This window comes from Centruroides vittatus, unplaced genomic scaffold (genome assembly GCF_030686945.1).
Source record: "Centruroides vittatus isolate TY-2023 unplaced genomic scaffold, ASM3068694v2 contig_357, whole genome shotgun sequence".
Lineage (NCBI taxonomy): Eukaryota > Metazoa > Arthropoda > Arachnida > Scorpiones > Buthidae > Centruroides > Centruroides vittatus.
Genome location: NW_027122180.1, coordinates 2,916,056 through 2,939,512, shown reverse-complemented (window position 1 = coordinate 2,939,512; position 23,457 = coordinate 2,916,056). Strand labels below are relative to the sequence as shown.

General features: G+C 23.6%; 1 protein-coding gene across 2 annotated transcripts; it reads left to right on the top strand.

The window, feature by feature from the left end:
• Positions 1-144: 144 nt before the first annotated feature.
• On the top strand, positions 145-12,150 carry LOC136974847 (glutamate receptor ionotropic, kainate 2-like). Of its 2 annotated transcripts, XM_067269826.1 has the most exons (15): positions 145-553; positions 3,044-3,199; positions 4,702-4,953; positions 5,357-5,532; positions 5,752-5,805; positions 5,902-6,045; positions 6,128-6,283; positions 6,349-6,453; positions 6,732-6,842; positions 9,736-9,942; positions 10,030-10,391; positions 10,621-10,819; positions 10,897-11,122; positions 11,262-11,521; positions 11,699-12,150. In XM_067269826.1, exons 1-15 carry the CDS (start codon positions 451-453, stop codon positions 11,855-11,857), a joined length of 2,670 nt encoding a protein of 889 aa, XP_067125927.1. In that variant the 5' UTR covers positions 145-450; the 3' UTR covers positions 11,858-12,150. The 2 variants fall into 2 exon arrangements, with proteins under 2 accessions (XP_067125927.1, XP_067125928.1); XM_067269827.1 differs by lacking the exon at positions 11,699-12,150 and having other exon boundaries at positions 10,897-11,168; positions 11,262-11,389.
• The last annotated feature ends 11,307 nt before the right edge of the window (positions 12,151-23,457 follow it).

Here is a 23,457-nt window from a genome sequence, read left to right as displayed (position 1 = left end):
AATACGCAAATTTACGCGATTACAATCTTTTCTGAAAGTTATCTGAAGGACGTCTATATTCTGCACTAATGTACAAACATGTTAATACATAAAACTGGGATAAGGTTTCTACATATAATACTAGCAATACAAGAAAACAAAAGACGTGTTAATATATATTATAAAAACTTACGTACAAATTTCTCGCAACTTTTCTAACGCTTAAACGTCAAGATACTGTACACTTTAATGTATTTACAAAGATTTAGAAAAAAGCAAATATAACAGTAAAATTTATCTAAATATCGGTGGCCAAATTTTGATCCTAAAATAGATATTGTCCTTAGAGGGCGCTTCTATTAACGTCAAGCAAGTCACCAAATTTAAAATCTGTTCACCTGGTGTTGTGAACTTTCTTTAATTAGTGTACGCAAGCAATCGCGTAAATATGCTAAACACCTTCCGAACAAAATGAAACATGACCATTTTTTCGTAAAGAATTTTCTTAATATTTTTTTACTCAATTCATTTTTTATTAACGTCACGGCTTCACTTCCGGAAGTGATAAAAATAGGTAAGTGATAAAATAAATCTAATATATTTTAGTATTGTTTCGTTAAAATAAACATTATGATATTAATCAGCACTTAATAACTGCTTTATTTCATCTTCAATTTTTTATTTTAAATAAAACATAAATATTTAAAAATACACGTGTTTTATATACTTCCCTCTTGTACTTAGTGTGCTGTTTAATTATAAGTTGTTAGCAAGCAATTATAATCGTTCTATTAATAATAGCATATGTTTTATTTCAATAAATAAACGAAGCTTAGATTTCTATGAATAAAAAAAAAGTTTCTCTGCCAATATAAATAGAATCTCTTCAATCTACAAAATTAACTGTTTACATAATTAACGATACATTAAATATAGATTATTACAGTAGTGTTGAGTGAAGTTTTAAGTTCTTAAATATTCAGTGAGTAATTAGATCGATATCATTTTAAAACATTTAAATATAAAGTATATAAATGCATTAATGTATACTTAAAAATCTTATAAAGGTTTTTACATAATTGATTGTTTAAACTTTAATTAAATTACCAATAAAAGTTATTGACGCAAAAGTTAAAAAAAAAAGATTTTAAATAGTTTTAAAATGTTTTAAAATGACCTTTAAAGATAAAAAATCTATAGAATAAATTAACCGTAAATTTAATCTTTAGTGAGTACTTTAACAATGTTTTTTGACTTACTTTTTCGACCATAAAACGCTCGTTTTGAAAGTTTTTATTACAAAAAACGGAGGGGAAAAAAGAATTCGTTGAAAATTCTAAAAGTTGTGATAAAAGGTTTTACTTTTAAATAAATTTCTATTTAAAAACTTAGTTTTTATTGTATAAAAATGATAATAATTTACGATATTATTTTAATAAGCTAAATATCAAATATAAATATGAAAATTAAATAAAAACTTTTATGTAATAAATAGAATTCTCATAAAAAATAGAAATTTAAAGCGCTATATATTATTTTACTATTAAATTTTGTATTTTAATTTGAAGAAATTTAAATCTACTAAGAAGAAATGAGAATTTTAATAACAGATTTTTTTTATTACTATTAATGACAAAAATTAAAGGAATATTTATAAATGTTTTTGTATAAAGTTTTAACTTTTTAGCGACATTTTGATAAATTTATCAAGTGTAAAATGTGAAATATGTAGTAAAATTTTTACACATCATAAACATGTTAATTAAAATTAAATTTTAAAAAATATTAAAATTACTTTTTAATTAATTTATAATTTAAAGTTTATAACAGGGAATTGAAATTCTTAAAAAGCTTTAAAAAAACAGAAAAACTACTTCATCTAATTAAGATTGTAAGAGTAGTTTTTAAATGTTTTTAAAGAAACATGTTTTGATTTTTCTCAAATTTGCACAATCCATTACAAAATAAATATTGACATTTACCAAGTAAAAGATAATAAAATGAGTATTTCTTGGGAAATTTCAAAGAAAATAAATGTCAAAATTATTTGACAATATATTTTATAGTTTGCTCGTTTGTGACATACACAATTATTTATCATTGAAAGAATATTAATGAAAATAAGAAATATTTATTAGCTTTATTGGTAAATGAATTAAACGGATATTTTAATTGCTATAACCGAACTGAAGCTACGTTGGTGTATTTATGGTGTGCTTTATGTATTATATAAAATAAAGAATTAAATTATGAAAATCAAAATATTTGAATAAGAAAATAGGATGAAATATGATCAGTGGATTTCTAACATAAACAACATAAGGATAGTGTAAGATGTAGATGTAGTAAACAAAGACTTTTTACGTTCCTCTTCTGATAAGAAAGATGAATGCAATGGATAAAGAATAAGATGATAAGGATAATGGGATAATGCAGTATCGAATGGAAAAATGGGTTGAATAACTGATGTACGCTTCAGTTTCTTTTACTTTAAATAAACACAGCAAAAATATAAATAAAAAATAGTTCGTGTTAGAAAAAATAACCAAACTTTATATTTATTTATGGAAATTCTGTCATTAATTACACGAAATAAAATAATGAGATACAAAGCATACAAATTAATTAAATAGCTAAAACCTAAAAAAAGTAATTATTTTATATGATGATAGATATTTCTGAGTAAAATTCAATCCATACTATATCATATTAACTTATAAAAAATGTAAAACACTGCGTATCGGGTTTTAAGCTATTAATAATTTGGCCACATCTCATAAAAATAAGTACACCAGCTTCCAGTTATCTTTCAAATATCTTTAAAAATAACCGATGTGAATGAAATTTACAAAAATTTCTTTAAAAATAGTTATGAAAAGTTTTCTTCTGTAAATATTTAAGACGGGGAAATTTATATAAAAATTCTAGAAACAGAATAATTTTTCATACACGACATGGAGTTATATAAAACTAGAACATGATAAAATGTTGAATAATGTGATGACGAATAATAATGTAATGCAAAACTGTATGATTCAAAAATAACAAGATTTTGTTTCGACAGGTGCAGTATTTGAAATGTCAAATGATGATAAAGAAATGACATTCCGACATGCTGTTGATCGCGTCAATGCCAACAATAGCATACTTCTTCACACAAGACTGTCAGCCTCAGTGAAAAAAGTTACTCCTGAAGATATTTTAGATGCTCGAAGAAAAAGTATAACAAAATAGATATATATATATTTTTGACAATTTATGTTATATAACATAAGTAGATCTTATTTTTTACGAATAGAAGTACTTATCGTAAGCCTAGGTTTAGTACAATAAAATAACATATTGGGTTCGTTAATATTATATAGGTGTTAAATATTATTAATACCGTGTATTAGATTGTATGACGGTTAATTTACAAGTTATAAAATGAAAATAAAAATCAATGTTTCCTAATATTAAAAATAATTTATCAATCAAAAAAGTGAAAATTTCATACGCACGACATCGTAAAGCGGTCTTTGAATGGTAAAAAATAATAAATTTTTAATGATTTCTAGGTATATCTTAAAAAGTTTACAGAAGTAATGAAGTAATGTGGGTGGTTGTTATTTATGGACTTCGAAAAACCACCAAAATTCGAGTTATTTTAAGATTTATTCATAAGTAATATTCATTATTCATGGAAAGTTACAACGCGTACTTCATACGAATTACCTTAATAAATAAATTATAAGTGTTAATTATACTTAAAATAATTATATATTATATTTAATTAAAGTAAAAATTTATTTGTTTAATTTTTATATTTTTATAAGAAAACAATTCATTTATTAGGGATATTTTTATGAATACAAATATTTTTTTAACGAAATAATAAAAGCAGAAAATTCGAAATTATGTTTTTATCGATTGGAACTTATCCAAAAAACACAAACTAGAGACTAGGACATTTTCTTCTTATAGTTATTGAAAAAAAATGCATATATTCAAATACTGTTCTGTAATACCATATGGTAAAGTTATTTTTAAATCACAGCTTAAATAGATTACTACCGTTACTAAAAAAACGAAGGAAAAAAAATATACGTACATTATCCAACTCTGAATTTAAATATCTTGACAGGCATAATATAAAAAATAAAAACAGTTTTTACAGCATAATTTTTGCTTGTTGTGTACAGAAAGTATCGTTACTGATAGTGTTAATATTCTTGCGTAGTTTCATTCGTGAAAAGTATTCAAATATTCAAAACATGTTATTAAAACACGTAACAGAAGATCAAATTAATTGATGTGACAATTATTAACGATAATTTAGACCCGCTGCAACATAAATTTGTTGTTTTAGTTTCTCTGGACTATTTAATATGAATTATGAGTAATTTATGTATTCAAAGCATGATTATTATTACTGATAAAGTTAAAAAATACACAGTAAATATTGTATATTATTTAACATCTACATTACACATAAAAATGTGCTAAATTAAATATAATATAAACTAAAAATGTACTACAAATTAAAAGTATTAACACTTTTAATAGAAATATACTAATTACAATCGTAATTTTGGTAATTTTTAAAACGTTAGTTCTATATGAAATTTATTCTATTATATACTTCAAATAATAGTAAAATTTTCTATTTTATAAGTTTTTAAAGAGAAACATTTTATTCCATTTGGAATGATATACGGATATTTTGGTTTATTTTTTTTCCAGTATGCGAACTGCTAGAAGAAGGAGTGGCAGCTGTCCTAACTCCAACATCGCTTTCCCTTGGTAGTCTAGTGAAACACACATTCGATACATATAATATTCCTCATCTTCAAACCGGATGGGATTACACAAATAAAAACTGGCTTCACTCTCTCAATTTCCACCCAGATTATACGGTTGTAGCTACAGCATACAGGAAGCTGGTAGAGAGATGGAACTGGAAAACATTCACAATCCTTTACGAAGAAGAAAATGGTGAATTTTTGAAAATTTATGTTGGAAAATACCAGAAAAACTTACTTTAGGAAACACATTTCTATAAATATATATAAATATAGAATACAGTTTATCATTTTTCATAAGTGATAAAATAGTTAGAATGTCATATAAAAATGTAAAATAAAATTATTTTTTCGGAAATAAAGTTTTATTAGCTTATTAATAAACTATTTTTTTAATTATATGATTAATTTAAATCTTAAAATTCTAATATATTTTACATAATAAATTCTAATTTTTAAAATTTTATTTAAGTAAAAATATTCAAAAATATTATTATTATAATAAAATGTTTTGAATAGAAGTATATATATATTAAAATTCAAAATGTTTTCATTGATCAATCATTTATAATTTTTCCATTTTACAAATTTCTTAGGGCTTATTCGTCTTCACGAAGTCTTTAAAGCATTTGAAGTAGGAACTAAAATCACAGTCTTCAAACACACCCCTGGGAAATCTTATAGAAAGCTATTGAAAGAAATCGAAAAATATGGTGACACAAATATCATTTTAGATGTTCCAACACAGGATATAGTAGAAGTTTTGAAAAATGTAAGTTCGTTGAACCATTGTCTACCTACAGCAGCAATAGGTTTTTATAAACTTCTTTTATGGTGTTAAAAGATTTAACTTTAAACGAAATAAAATAATAATAGTTATAACATAAAATATTATGTATTAAAGTGTAAGGTTTTATAATTTAAAAATTTTTATAATTAATTTAAATATCATTAAAATATGTAATATATTATTATTTAAGTTCATTTTTAGGCAAACGAATTTCATCTCTTAACCGAATATCATAATTATCTGGTGACATCCCTAGTAAGAAAATCATATAGTTTATTGTAGAATTTTTATTGTTAAGATTACTCTTGACAGAAAATAAGATTTGACTTGTAATTTATGTTCATGGTTTAGGATATGTTTCAATTGGATTTTACCGAAGTATATAATGGTGTAACTAATATAACAGGATTTAGACTAGTTGATCCTGAACATCTTGAGATAAAGATTGAAGCTATTAGAGATGAAGCTGGAAATAGATGGCCTTGGAAGAGAAAAGTATAATGAACCTTCGCTTGATAATCTAAAATTCTCTTTGTTTAATAGAAAAATGATGATAATATGTCCCTTCTTTCTGCAGAATACAGAAACAATACTAATTTATGATGCGGTGATGATGTTTGCCAAAATTATGAACGATAATTTTCTTAATCAGCCATTTTCAACTGCATATTTCTCGTGTGAATATCCCACAACGTGGTATTACGGTAACCAAACAACTGATTACTTAAAATGGGTATGTTAGTTATTAATTAAATATAGTCTCGTTTATTTTGATTAATAGATACTTTTAAAATTTAGAACAGTTTTCATGGAATCAGCGGCGATATAACATTTAACAATAAAGGAAAGCGGACAAATATCACTTTAGATGTTGTTCAAATCAAAAAAGAAGGACTTAGAAGTGTAAGTATTAAAAGAAATACAAAATAATACTAATTATTTTATAATTTTATTAATATATTTACTAATAAAAATTAAAATTAAACATTAAGTATATTGAGAAAATTAGATATCGACAATTACATTGATAATAAACAGTGCGTTAGAGAAATTTGTGAATGAGAAATCTGCTATACATCATTCAAATAATGTAATTATTTATGATTTGTTTCGCAAATACAATGAAAGTTATAAAAATAAATTAATGAAGAGAATTAATTACGTATATCTGTTTACTGCAGATAGGAAACTGGACAGGATCAGAGATTCTGTTGATTGATGATTATACAGAAGTTTTCGCAGAAGTGGCTGAAGTATTAGCAAACAAAACTTTAAGGGTCACTACAATTATAGTAAGTTTAAAATATTCTTAAATTCCAATTTATGTCATTACACACGTCCATTTTCACTAATGATTCAGTTAAATGTAACAAATGTTCGGTTTAGTTTTACAATCGTTAAACATTAATTTAAATTTTTCCTTTACTAACTTAATATAAATTATAAATACAGTATTAAGATATTTAATTTATTTTAAATTTAAATTCCTATACGTCTTATATTTCTGCACGTCCAGTGACTCAATTTTATCGGAATACATGATTTACAGTAAAGCGAAAATTGTTTCAGCGTTAGATTTATATTGCTGAAAAATCAATTTTGATCTTTTATACTAGATGTTTGTTAAAGTAAAGAAAATCATGCCGTTAAACTAAATTTTACTTTAAAAAGTTTATATGTCTAGCAAATTCTGAGCAAATATATCATTCTGTAATGTCTTGTATGATATATAGGTTTACAAATGTTATGATTTATCATGTAAAAATTTGATGTATTCGGAAAAAAGTTATAACTCATATCACCGCATATTTGCTAAAATGGAGTGTTGTTTCATTCATGTTACGAGATAAAAGTTTTATTTTCTGCTACGCGAAACGAATCATATTAAAATACGTTATGTAAACAACAGGAAAAGAACAATTTCTCTTCATTTTGATTCTTCTTTCACTGTAGAAAAGAGGTCATTTTATTTTATGCGACGATACATATAAAAATATTTTAATTTTACGAAACTTATTCATTATTCAAAAGTATTTTTCTTCGTTAAATGTTCTGACAGTTTTTTCTCGAATAAACAATTACGTGTCATAAATTATTCTATTTACTAACAAAACAGAAAGTTCTACTAAATAATTAAAATTAAAATGTATGTATACATCAGTAATTATATTTTGGATGTAGCAGTGTTAGTACATTGCTCATTTTCACTCAATTTAATCAACTGTTAGAAGTTACGCGAGTTTAAAAAAAATGTATTACACATGTTCTAATATTGATAGCTTTATCAAATTTTTCACATGATAAAATATCCAATTTTCTAGAGTCAGCTTACAAGAACTTTACTCAAACTGATCGTCTTGACCCCGTGACTAAGGTTGCTATCGATTCAGTTGTTTCTTCGAAAAAATCTACACCTGAAAATTGTTTTGTAATATTTCCTATCGTTTGCTTTTTATTGAAGCGTGTCGATGAAAAAACAATAATATTTTATTTCAAAAACAAATGTCTTATGAAAAAATCCATTCAAATTAATAGGAATTAAAAATATATTTCTTGTAATATTTAGCAATTTACTTTATTTTATAAACATTATAAAGTGATTCCTATTAAGAATGTATTGATACTAAATTAATTCCATTTAATTGGCATGAAAGAAAGGATTAAGAGAGGTAAGGTTTTCAAATCTTATGAAAAAAAAATCTTAAATTTTTACATGTTCGAAACATGAATTTAAATTGCATTAGATAATAAAGATAATAATAAAATAATAAAACCACAATTAATTTAAAAATAAAAATAAAACAAAAATCAATATAATAAAGTTTTCAGTATATAATTTATTTTAAGAATTAATTATATGCCTATGATTAAGCCTTTTAGCAATTTTATTAATGATTTATAATAACATAAATTTTACCATTTAAACTTTAAACGTTACATTATAACAGAGTAATTTACAGTAATTATTCTATATTTTTTGTAACAAGATATGTTTAATGGTTTTTTAAAGACATTAAAATCTTATTTCTAGAAAGAAGAATGTTTATTTTTATATAAGATAATTTTGAATTGAACTGCAACATTCTTCTAAAATATTTTAAAAATCAAAGTTAAAATATATCAAAGCTTTCATATGATACCAGTGATGTTCTGTTATCTGTCAGTAAATGTCATATATAGAAATCATTTTATCGCCATTTGTTATGAAATTTTGACATTAGAGAGTTTAAAAGGGAAAATTTTCAGAGTGACAATATAACAAAAAATTAATAATTACTCATTGTTCTGTAAGAAAATATAGTTATTAAATGCAAGCTGAAATCAAATGTATCTTTAAATTAAAATTTATTAATTCGCAGTCAGATTTTTATGCTTTATATATTACTTAATAATATTAATAACATCTTAAATAAATTATTCTCATTTAAAATAATTTTATACAATTAAAAACAATGCAAGCGCCTGAACATTTCAAAGAAGGGATTGATTGAGATAAATTACAATTAATAACATAGCGAGAGTTAATTTCATACGCTGAAGGTTGACAGGAAGCATTTAAAACATATTAATTGTGTTTATTTTGTGTACAAATAATATGTTTATAATTTATAACAAAAGACTCTGGCTCTATCTGGCTCTAACACAATTCATTCTTACTAACTTATCGTAACTTTTTGTAAAGGATTTATTGAAAATAAAAGATTATGCAGTTAGATCATTAATTACTAATATTAAAATGAGAAATGGTATCGACAGTAATCTCTTTTATGAGATTAACTTTTATGGCATAAAATATTTAACATGTATTTATCTCAAATTTAATCGGCATTCAGCCATTCTTTAAATTTTCTGAAGTTTAAAATTAACTTTAAAATTTATTAAAAGCACTAAAATATATTCTTAATCTGTATATAAGTTTAAATAAAATAATATATGCTAAGTAAATATGTTAATAAATACTTTAGTTAATGAAATGAATTGATTTTAGAATTTAAACATAAAGTAGTAATTTAAAAATATTGATAATCAACTTATTCATCTTAATATGCAAATAAAGAAAATTCTCTACAATACAGCTTAATGTAAACATCATAAATTAATATATTCTTAACTTTTATCGACGTTCATTGAATGATAGATAATACGAGTTATGAATATCCTATTTTTTTAAAATTTTTTTTACAGGAAAAACCTTACGTTATAGAAAGAGATGACGAGACATTAACAGGAAATGAAAAATTTGAAGGCTATTGTATCGATCTTCTAAACGAAATTAAAAAAGAACTAAAATTTAATTACATCGTTATTCCTGTTAAACACGGTAGACATGGTAAAGAAAAACGACCAGGTAGCGGCCAATGGGATGGGATGATTGGAGAACTAATAAATAGAGTAATATATTTTTAACGACATGATGCTATTTTTTAATAACTGAAAATATTTATCTTAAAATATTAATTAATTTAATTTTGATACTAGAAAGCGGATATCGCTATCGCTGATCTTACAATAACCACAGAGAGACAGCAAGTTGTAAACTTTTCTAAGCCGTATATGCAACTGGGAATTGGAATACTTTTCAAGAAACCCGATATAACTGCGCCTAATTTATTCTCTTTCATGTATCCGTTTTCAACGGAAGTGTGGATTACAATGGCCACGGCTTATTTAGGTGTAACAATCTGGATGTATATTTTGGCTAGAATTACACCACACGAATGGTCAAATCCCCATCCGTGTGAACCACATCCCAGAGAATTAGTTAATCAGTTTAATCATCCAAATTCTTTGTGGTTTGGCATTGGTTCCTTAATGCAACAAGGTTCAGAATTTGCACCAAGGTAATTAATAAAAATAAATATTTCATTTGCTTTTAGTTTAATTAAATTATGTATACAACTAACATTAGTTTCGTTAACACGTAGGTGTAATATTTAAATGAATTAAATTATTTAAATAATTTATCTTCGTTTATCCTTATAACATTATCAAATTTACATTATATCCAATTTATTTAATTTATATTCATTCACATTCTTAAAGAATTTTTATGATTTAATTTAAATTTAGAGCTATCTCAACACGAAGTCTTGCTGCTATTTGGTGGTTTTTTACTTTAATCATGATTTCTACATATACTGCGAACTTAGCAGCTTTTCTTACAGCGAAAAGAATGAAATCTCCTATAGAAAGTGCCAGTGATTTAGCATCTCAAACAGCCATATCTTATGGATGTTTAGAGGGAGGATCAACATGGAATTTTTTTAACGTGAGCGTATTGTAATGAATCAATATTTTTATCTTTGAAAAGACGAGATGAGAAGTTTTTATAACATTTTTTCTCAGAATACCGATCATGATGTATATAGAAGAATGTTTAGAAATATGGAAGAGAATAAACCTCACGCATATTCGAAATCAACACAGAAAGGAGTGGATCGAGTAGCAAAAGGAAACTACGCTTTTATTATGGAAACAACATCTTTACGTTATGCTAGGAAACAAAATTGCGAGTTAACCCAGATTGGTGAAAAATTTGTAGAAAAGAGTTATGGCATCGCTTTTCCTCAGGGTATTCAACTTTATCAAAAATTTTCATTTTCGTATCTTATAAAAAAGTGAATAAAAATTTTAAACCTTATATGAAGTACTTCGTAAAATAAATATAATTTTCTACAGAACTCACAAGAATTTTAAAAATATATTTATAGGTTCGCCTTATAATACACATTTTTCAAAAGAAATATTGTTACTGCAAGAAAGAGGTGTTTTAACTAATCTGGAAGAGAAGTGGCTGGGAAAAATTCAAGATGGTTGTGGGGATGAAAGTGTTTCGCCTGCAGCTGCGGAACTTAATATTCTAAATGTTGGAGGAATTTTTATATTATTAGGGCTCGGTGTTGCATTCGCTTGTATAATCGGTGTCGGTGAATTCTGGTGGAAAACTAAAAAGATACCCATTGAAGAACGGGTGAGCTTCATCTTACCATAATAAAACCCATCTTTTTATTTTAAGAAATGCTAATTTTACAAATAAAACATTTCTTCGTTTAAATTAAATTACTTATGTTTTATTATTATTATGATTATTATAAAACTCAAATAGACATTTTTATTGGCATTAACGTAGTATCATTTATATTATTAGGATTCCGTTTTTGTGGAACTGGTAAGCAGAATGAAAGAAATTGTGACAGGTGCCGGATCCACAAGAATAATTGATAAATCATTCGACATGGACATCGATGAATTTTTTACTAAAGGAGCATTATTTGGTGTTCCGCCCCCCAAAAAATTTTCTAAATAATAATTGTTAAGTTTTAAAATAAAACGATTTTTCTCCGCTGATTCTATTATCAAACGTTAACTTTGTAACGTAAATTATATTTTATTTTTTCAAATTTATTTTACTTTAATTGATGTTACCTAGTGATAATCGATTGTGAATTCCTAATGAGTTTACCTCGTAAAATTTTTAACAAATAGGCAATTTATTTGATAAAAACAAGTTAACTAAACAATTACGTTTTAAATTTATTCAATAATCAAATACAAATTGCGTATAACAATATTCTATTGCTATAAAAATTAACAAAAATTTTTATAACTTTTATATTGTATCAGTACCTTATTAAATATTGCTTTATAATTGAATTTTTTATACTAAAAATGTGTCATTGCTTATGTTTTTTAGACGTTCATCTATAAGCCATATTTATCTTTAAAATATTTCTCTAATATAGAGTAAAATGTATGGAAAATTATATATATTTGTGCTAAAGTACAGAAATAATGTATTATAATTAAAATGCTAACTATATTTATTATATGTTTATATATAAACTACAAATGCATTTATGTAAAAGTATATTTAATATTAAATTGTTCGTATTAAAATATTTTGAATAATTATAGAAATTACAAACAAATATAAGAATAGTGTATATATTTATATATATAATATTTTATAATAAAATAAAAGCAAATATCTGTTAATAAGTTAAAAATATAGGCTATTGTTACATTTAAATTATTAAAACATATTTTTATTCACAAAATTTAATGATGTAACATTTAAATCTAACGAAAACTTAAGCTCGAGTGGAACAATTGAAAGAATAATATGTAATTTTCATTTATTTTTCTAAATTTATAGATAGGATCTCATTATAATGTATTTAATAACGTCTAGAAATGATGAATGGATTCATAATGAATAATTCATGATGAAATTAAGATAATTGTTATCTTAATTTGTACTCGTAGATTGAAAAGATGAATTTATGTTCTTGCTTTTATGTAACGATGACCTTTCAAAGTTTCAATTAGTTTCAAATGAATAAAATTTATTAATATTGTTTTGCTTATTCAATGTGATTTATTTAAATTGAATTATATATAGTTTTTCAATAATTTCATTATTTTTCCGGAAGCAATTTCATTCGACTTGAGCCACTTTCTAAGAAACTATTGATTTGTCTTACTATTATAAAGCGTAAAGGGAATACAAAAAAGAAGAAAAATCTATTTTAGATCATAATTTTTATTGAAGATATCTTGATTAAGTAAACTAAATCTACCAAAAACAATTCTCGATAATAAACTTTGATGCGTCTTAATTATTTTGTGGCCAGATCACAATGTCGTGACTAAAAAAAAAATTCCCTTTTTTCAAACTTTAACTAATAAGAAGAAAGATTTAATGAAGTCATTATGTTTTCCTCCCTGAAATTTCCAATTAACTTTTAATTGAGCAAAGGTAACTTAGTAAAATGATTTAATCATAACAACTGCATATAAAAAGAAATAGTTTCAAAAATTGCTTTTTATATTAATCTAGAATTTGATGTAAATAATACGTTTTTATTAAGATAATACCTTTAAATTTATTTAAATAAAATATTTTTTGAAATAAATTCATATCGATTATATTTATAAAACTATACATGAATTAGTTATATTTATTAAAATTAGTGAATTTATCAATTGATTACATTTAAAATAATTTTTGAATATTACTTTTTTTGAATTTTTATAGATTTAATAACGAAATTAAATATCATGTTATTTGTATAAATTTATTACATGAATAATGACATCTTTGGAATATACAACAGCCCCTCTTTATATCACGAATTCGGATATATCGCGCTTCTATTTGTCTCCCGAATGTTAAAATATTAATTGCCATTGAATTTCTTTTTGCGACGAAATACGGTATTTTATTCCCATCATTGTCCTTGAAACTGCCACTACAAGTGAAACAATAAATTCAAGATATAAATAATTGGTCTGTCCACCTGATTAGCTTATCATTTATATTTCCTTTGATATTAAAAGTTATTTATTTATTGGTTGTCAAGTACTGTCTTCACATTTATAAGTTTCTATGAATTCGAAATTTCACATCTTTATGTGAATTGATGCAGCACCGTCAATCCACAAAAAGGTATGAAATTTCGAATTCATCGCGTAATGTGTAAGGAAAAGATTTATTTCTGAATGGAAAGTTCTAAAATTTTATAAAATTACAGAGTAAAAATTCTCTAAGTTCTGTAATTATTGTATTTATAATTTTTATTGTAAAAAATATATAATTTACACGAAATTTTAATAAGCGATTTATTATGAAATATATTGGTGTATAACAAAATCTCAACTGATATTTTGTTTTATATCGACAGTATTTGTCTTTAAATGTCATTGTTAAAGAAACAATAATGCTAAATGGGCGTTCGTGGTATCGATGTTTACGTAAACGTCATTTAATACAATATAACCACGAATAAAATTCAATATTGTAAAACTAAACTTATTTTATATCAAAAACACTTGCTGATGAAATAATACAGGATATAGATTCCATAGCATGTATAATCTGTTTAGTATAAGTCCAGAAGTTTTAGTACTCGGTTATATCACGCTTTTTCTTTGTCTGCGAGATATAACAAGGAGCTACTGTACTAAAATATTTTCATTAAAATAAAGAATTTATACAAAATTCTAGACTAGAAATCTAATAATTTTTAAAAAATTTTTCAGTTTTGTATAATTACTATAAATTATATATTGAAGCAAATGTATAGTCAAATAATCAAAATGTATGATAAATAAATCTAAATCTAGTGTTTACACACACAGACAGACACACACTCATTAAAATTGAACAGAAATCCAAAGTCATTGAAAAACAAAAATGATGCTTTCGAATTAATTCTGCACTATATACACACAAGTAATAAAAAAAGCAATAAAAAATTACGATAGATAATGATTTGAACTGTACAGTACATCATTTAACACGTTTTTTTGTAAAAATTACGAAAAAGAAATTACTTAAAACGATTAAATAATTAAAATAAATTTATATCTCATAAATTATATAAATTCTTAATCATCGATTTATAATTTACAAGATATTTATTTTAATATTTGAATGAAGGGAATTCACATTGTAGACATGAAAAATTTATTTTAAATTCCGAAGATTTCAATTGTTTAATGCTAGAAAATTTAAAATTATTTCTATAATTTTTGTATCAAATTTCATTCAAATCTGTTCAGTTTATTCAAGCAGGAAATTGTTTTCGATGGGAGCAGATTGCGGATCGATGGATACTAATAGATGCTTACAGCACTATTGTTAAAGTTGAAAAAATATATAGGCATGTAATTTGATATTACATTTTTTAATTCATAAATAAAATATAATTATTCTAATTAATTGTTCACTTGCAGATGAAAGTTGCTGTAATGGTTATAAAATACTTAATGAATGTGACGTTACAAAATAATTAGATTTTTCTAAATTAGAATTATCTTTTTTTTATTGGAAGAAAATTCACATGAAATAACAATTTTTTTTTATGTGAAATATAATATAGTTTAAACTATAACAATGTTATTGTTGTAATGATTAAACTTTTCGTTCTTCTATTGTTTCCACCATTTTTATATAAAAAATTACATGATTTAACGTTTAAAATTAGTAATAATTTAAGTTATACATTATAACATTACATAGAAAGTAGAATAATAAATTTTATATTATTTTTACAATTACGAATGCGTTAACGATTACTTTAAAAATGCGATATCTTATTTATTTTATAAGATACTAAAATTAATTACTACTCACACAAAAATTCTGTGTTAAAGATTTTACTAAATAGAAATCATTAATTTATAAATAATATAATTAAAACTTAATATTAACCATAAATCATTTTCATTTTTGCTGTAACTGTTGCAAATTTCGTCAACTGTTACCGAAAGAACGGTCGAAGAAAAATTAGTTTGCATTCCTTGTATATTATAAATGACGTTTCTTTAAACAGAATCAAATTGAGATAATTGATAACCCAAGAGTATTTTAAATTTTTCTTCACATACTCATTCTGTCACTTAAAAATTCTTTTCATTGTATTCTTTGAACGCACTCCACTCCCACTTTCCTACTTTGTTTACAATTCATACCTTTATATTATTTTATACCTTCCCACTTTCACATTCTAAATTATCTTACTTAAATTTTATCTGAAAAAGAAAGACTCATTAACGATTTAAGAATTTTATTTCATTCATTAAAATAAAATCAATAGTAAAATCAGTTGAAAACGATTTCAGCAATTCTATTTAAGGATAAAATTACATGTAGTTTACATTTACTTTGTTTCACAAAAAAAAGAGATTTTTCTAGGTAATTTCGTTTCTAACAGATTTTAGCAAAAGTAAGAACTATTTAATTATTATAATAAATTTAAAGCTGTTAAATTTAGTTTATAAATTAAAAAGGAAAAGGAATTCCGTTAAAATCGTGTAATATTTTATATTATTTCCTAAATCAGATAGGTTTATAATGTTTTTTTAAGCATTATGTTTGTCCACATTTTTTAACTTAAAAAGCTTTGATTTGATTTTCAAAATGTTTATCTTTCTAATTAATAACTTTATCAAGACAAAAATCTTTTCTAAGTAAATATCTTTAAGATAGGAAATTTATTAAAAAGCTACTGATATGGCATTTTGTAAAATGTAAGTATCATAACTGACAACAAAATAAATTTGGCATTTATCATAGAAGAAAGAGTACTTTGTTTAGAATAAATTGTTCATTTTGCTGTACATAAATAACGAAAAATTCCTAATCGAGTTTTAGAATTAAAGAAAAATGAACCTTTCCTTTTAAAATACTTGCTTGAGATGCCATTATTTTTATATTTTAAATTAAATTTGTCAAAAAAATGTGAAAAGGAAGAAAAGTTAAACGTTTTTTACAACGTTTGACAAATATACAGGTTTAAATATTTACTGCATGTTAAAACTCTTAAAGAATTAGTGTTGAAACGTAAGATTCTTAAATAAATAAGAAAAAAAACATATGAAGATTTTAATTAACGTTAAAAAATAATTTGAAAACAGAATCATTTCAATTAAAGCAATTACAGTTACGGTTTAATGTCTGATCGAGAAAAAAGTTTTATGGCATAGTAAAATCCGTTAATACCACTTATTTTATTTATTGGAACTTTCAACTTTAATCCTGGATTTATTTATTTTGTTCATTTCACTTATTTTTAATGTTGTTGACAACTGTAAACTGTTTTCTTTAGAGTTTATTCGCATCTAAGAACAGAGAAAACAAGAATTTTTTGAATGAGTGACCAGAGAAAAGAACAAATTAAATTACAAAAAAGAGCTTTACTGATTCGATTCTTATATTTATTTTCTCAGTAAACTGTTATTATCGTCTTAATTGGCTAGATAATTTTCAAAATCAATTATATAAGTACAGATAATTGCTGTAACAACATAGATAAGTTTATAGAGCTATTAATTAGGTTTTTCTCAGGTAAAATTAAATCTCTAATAAATATTTTTAAAAAAATATATTTATCGTGGTTTAATTCTTATTTATTTAACTATAAAAATATAATATATACGATTAACATTAAGAAATACAAACAGATCTTGCTCTAGATTAATGGAAGCAATTTAAAAAAACAAGATATAAAATTCATTAGGTTTTATAATCTTAATTATACCATTAAATAATAAATTCTTTTATTGCTCATATATCCGAGTAGCGTTGAAAAAACCTATGATTAATTATGTAGTTAAGATAGTAAAATGAAATAAATATATTTCTAGGATTGTTTAATGATAATGCCGAAGCTATTCATCACTCGTTCGTTTGATAACGCTGAAACTCATAAGCATTATCAAACTCAGACAAATACAAATAATTTGAAAGGAAAATTGTGTGATAATACAATTCCAGTTATCTCTTACTTATAAATGCATCTAGCAGAACAAACATCATAATTCAATTGTTTTCTATTAAGAATATTTTTACCCTTATTTAGATAAGATAATTTCTCTTTGTACATCGCATACAGCATGGAAAAACAAACATGTAATCTATAAGCTTAACTTAACCTCTAAAAATCAATAAAAATCAAATATTAATATACAAGAATTTACGAACATCATAAAATATTCAAAATTATAGCTTTGTTTAATAATTAATTATATAAATACAGTTTGATGTTGCATTATTTTAATCTATCATTCAATATTGTTACATGATACGCGATTTTGCTTAATTTTATTACAAAAATTGCATTTGGTTTTACTTATTATGTTTTTATTAAATATATCAAATTTAATGCCGCGATGAGTTTTGGAAACATCATAAAATCATATCGCAAACAGCAATAAAATTTCGAAAGCATATAGAAGATGATAGATTGCTCGAATATTCCCATTTTTATGTTAGAATTGTAAAAATAACACTTATAATAAGAAAGAAAATAATGTTTAGAGAATAACACCTATTAATAACAAACATTTTTTTTTAATCTAAGGATTTTTCAAGCATTTTTGTTTTCTTTTCTTCCTTACATGAAATTTGGAAGCATCCCAAACTAATCAATAAAGTAGTTTCGGAAATTTATACGCGAATGTAATGTATAAAATAATAATAATAAAAAAAGTTTTCTGAAAAATGAAATGTTAAGAAAAATCAGAAAATAATAATAATATTGATGATAATAAAAAATGCCAAGCTTAAGAAGATCATAGTTTGTAAATTACATGATTTATTGGATTAGTCTCATTGTAAAATGATTTAGGATTAGAAAAATTAAATAGTAATTTTATGACTTAGTTTTCCCTAATTTTAAAGATTAACTTTGCTTATATTAATGAGATTACTTAAGTCTGCTTTTAGGATTAAATATCAAAAAGATATATTCTGCTTTAAATGGTGTTTCTTTTTTTTTCGTTTAATTTTCTTATCTTGCTATATCATAGATTATAATTTTAAATATTCGCTAATTAATCAAGTATACCTTTTTAATTATAATTAAATTTAAAGTGAAATTAATATATATTTTTATAACGAGATGAACTTAACAAACTTAGGAAAAAAAATCTTTATTATTAAACTAGAGCCTCTTAATTTTATTTTTATTATAGTCTTTTTATTACTAGATACTAACCTTTAAATACATCAGAAAGTATTCATACTTATCTACATTTGATCTTCAGAGTTTTAACATTATAAATATATAAAATGTTTTTTTTATTGCTGCGTTTTTACAATATTATATCAGCTTTAATTAACATTATATGTGACTTCACGAAAATTTAATTTTAAAATAAATAGGAAAACGTCAATAAAACAACGTTCGAACTTATTTTATCAGGAAAAAAGGAAAATTTCTTTAAAAACTCATATAAAGGTTTGTCTTTCAGCGATCAGCCGAATTATTTTCTGTTTATGGGAACGTTTTATTGGTATTTTATCAAATTTTTATACGGACATAATGATGATAACTGTTCCTAAATCTGTTTATCCCACTTTATAGATTATTTTTGGTTAACATTTAATGAAGTTTCTAAAAATTACATTTCCTATTTTCTATAGTACAGTGCAATATTGATTATACAGTGTAATGTTGGCTTATTCTTCATTGGATTCAAAATCTGGAAACATGCTTCCATCTATCGAGAGAAAATTGAACGACAATTCACATTTTATAGATAATAAAACTCATTTATTGCTCATCAAAATATTATATGATAATTAGTTTGTATAACTTGTCTTGTACATTGTAAAAGACACTAAATAACATATTTTAAAGATTAATGTTTCTCAACCGATAGATTATTACCCGCGGGACTTGCGTGACCATAAGGTTATGACCTCGGAATGTAATTTGCAATATCCACATTACACATCGATCTGATTTGAATAAACGATTTATTTTACTAAAATCTAGGGATATTATAAATAAAATAAAAACATGCCTTTTATTCTGGTTGTTCCAAAATGTATACTTAAATAATTTAAATAATATTCTTTGAAAATGAATATTTAATAAATACAGAAAACCTTTATAAATCTGTATTAGTATTAAATAAATCTAAATATTTTAAAATTAATTAACCTTTTTATACTCGCTTCCCACCAAATATTTCATAATTTTTTGTGGCCCCCACTTTTTTTCAATAATAATTTCTATTTGTTAAATTATTTATAATAAATTGTTTTTTTTTTATTATTACTTTATTTTTTATATAATAAATGTAAATCATAACTTTATTATTTCATTATCTATTTGAATAACATTCAAACTTCACAATTAAACATAAAAACTCATTTATTTTTAACAAAAAATAAAATAAACAATTAAAAATTCATAGAAAAAACGAAAAATATTCGAAAATAATTTATCGAGATTTCTTGTGGTTTTGTAATTTCTTGAACTTTTATGCTTACGAACCCATATTTGATATAATCACGATCGTATTATCTAATTTTAATGTTACTTAATTTTATACCTTTAGTTTTAGGACTTGTGGTTTTTTTCGTTGCATTTTTCACTGTATCAGAACTTTCACTAGTATTTTCTTCACTACATTTTTTTTTCGAAGGTCCCGGTCCGTGATTACTTACATTAAAAAATTTTCTAATGTTCCTTTCTGTTATTTGCTCATTTTTATGGGTTAATTATAAATAATTAAAACTAAACACACAATATAAGAAAGAAATACACTATTATTCGATCCAAAGTCAATGCTAAAACTAAACTAAAACTAAAACACCCACAACTTGTCGTAAAGATTTTGCATATCTTTTGCAAAAATATTTAAATTTTCAAATCTCACTACTAAGCCTACAATTTTTGCATAATTATTTTTAAAATTCCAAGAATTAATAGTTTCTTAGAATTACTTTGGAATAAAAGAAGTAAATACTGCGGTGTAAGTAGCATATTTGCATTTATTTCTTCTGTATTAACAAAGTTGTATGTAGGAAGAAATAAGAAATATATAAAAATCTAAATAGGAAAAACTTTAACTTTCTTATTTCACTTTTCAATACGATATTCGGTTATATATCAATTTTCTTTTTATTATATTTTGAAGAAAATTTTGCATAATTTGGCGGCCCCCGGCAAACTTATTACGGACCCCCCGGGGGCGCGGCCCCCCTGTTAAGAAATGCCTTAAGAAATAAAATGACTATATAAATATTTTAAGTAATGGAGTATGTGTCTTTAAAAACAAACCGTTACAATTTTAATTTTCCTAACAATTTTCTCTCAAAAATATGTTACATATCTATGATATTTAAACAAAAAGGCATATAAATTTTATAATTCCATTCTTAAAAGGGAGATGTTTTATAAGTTTCAATTATTATTTTTTCCATTAGATTGGTGAATATTTCAATGATATTTAAATGATATTATATTATTTAAATCCTTAATAAAATGAAGTGATAATAAAGTAATCTATTTATTTTATTAAGAATTTAAATAATATAATAGCATTGAAATCTCTGTAAAAGTCACCATTCTGAAGTGTAAAACTACTATTGACAGTTATAAAAACTAATTTTACCTGTCTTCAAATACAGTATTATGGTTATGGATTGTGTTTTTACTTTCCCGGCTGTTATATATTTGCGAAATGGCTGGCCGCTTCTAGCTTTGGCCTAGTCGTGTGGCCAAAGTCCGAAATATACGAGAATTTACTACTACTTCGGGCCGGCCAATTCGCTATACCTCAACCACATATATATATATATATATATATATATATATGTATATGTGTATATCAATATTATGTATATACTTAAAATTAATATCGATATATGTACAAGTATATATCAAGTGTAAACAGTAATATATTTAAATAATGGTTATTTTACATTGTCAATAAATAAAAAAGTGCATTAACATTTATATGTCTAAATATAACTTTATTTCGTGTAAGCAAATAAATATATTAATTTAATGTTTTAAATTCATTTAAATTTTAAAAAAATTCTTCATTTTATTTTTTAAATAAAATAAATTATATTTTGAATAATAAATCTTAAATTTCAAATATTTTATATAATTTTTTAAAAGTTTTAAGGAATTACATAATGATTAGTTAAAATAGAATTATATTTGTACTGCATAATTTCTGATTGAAAGATATGTATATATTGTACTGTGAACTGTATAATGTAGCCATTATCAATTATACTTCCTTATTTTTAGTTATATAAATATAATCTTTTGATAATTAAACGATATTTTAATTTAAAGTAAATATTAAAATTTTGTTAAACATTTACAGTAATTTATTCAGTCAACAACAGATGGAGCCACAAGAAATTAAACATTTCCTCAACTTTTTAAAATTAATAATATTTTATTTATTCTTATTTTTTTAAATTAATCGGCCATTTAATAAACGCAAATAATAATTTTTTAAAATTTTAATAAAAAAATATTTTTTAGAATTAATAATGATATACAATCTTGATTTTTGATAGTGACATGTTTTTCTATCTTAAAATTCGCTTATAAAAATAACTTAAAAGATGCTTTAGATTAGATTATAGTGTATAGCTTTATGTAGTAATCAACAATAAAATACTTTTAAATATCGCGCTTGCATACAATATATGACGTGATATTCGTACAGTCGAATCTCCAACAACGGCCACCTGCAAACACGTTATTTTTTAGTGGTCATGTTCAGAGGTTTTACTATATACCGTATATATAATAATAATAATTATTTATTTTAACTAGCAGAGTAATTAGTTGTTAGTCTAGTTATAGATTTTCCTGTCGAATAGATTATCATCTGCTTCTAAATAAAGTAGATGTTTACAATAGATTATATTAAATAGAAACATAACAAACATTCACAGGAATGAAATAAAAATATTTATTTTTGTAAATTATTTCTCCTATAAGATAAAAGCTTTTTTATATTTTATTTGAGATAAATTATCTATTTAATTGCTTATAATTGAATAATAATTTAATTTAATAGTAAAAGAAACATGTATTTATTATTAAATTAGATTAATTATTAAATATCGTCAGATTTTAAATTATTGAATGTAAATGTTTAAAAATTATGTATAATCCTTATATTAATATAAAAATCGAAATTTATAAGATGATAACTTATCAAATTGACAGCATTAATTAAATTTACTTCTTTGACACTTTCTTGATATTACATAACTTCGTGTTACAAAGTTACTACCTACCTAGAAACTTTATTAGTTATAATATATATATATAATGTAGAATATATATATATATATATATTTATATTTATTTATTTATTTATTTCTGAAACAGCTTAAATCTTAAAATATACTTATCACTAGGATTTCTAACTGTTTTAAAGTTCAATATTTTAAAGTGGAAATAAAATAAAAGAAAAAATTTATCCTTAAATTGAATGTACTGTTTTCTCACTATTGAATTGCCGCTAGTAATAATTTTTTGTCATTTATAAATTATTATTATATAAATTATATATATATATATATATATATATATAAAGAACTGGCAAGGGCTCTTGTTCGACTTTCTCGAACAG

Bases quoted from the DNA above. Each gene is read 5' to 3' on its own strand.
- LOC136974847 (XM_067269826.1), top strand. From the start codon at position 451: ATGAAACATGACCATTTTTTCGTAAAGAATTTTCTTAATATTTTTTTA. The intron at 6,284-6,348 runs GTATGTTAGTTA...TTTAAAATTTAG, and splicing joins CAACTGATTACTTAAAATGG to AACAGTTTTCATGGAATCAG. The intron at 11,123-11,261 runs GTATTCAACTTT...ATATATTTATAG, and splicing joins TGGCATCGCTTTTCCTCAGG to GTTCGCCTTATAATACACAT.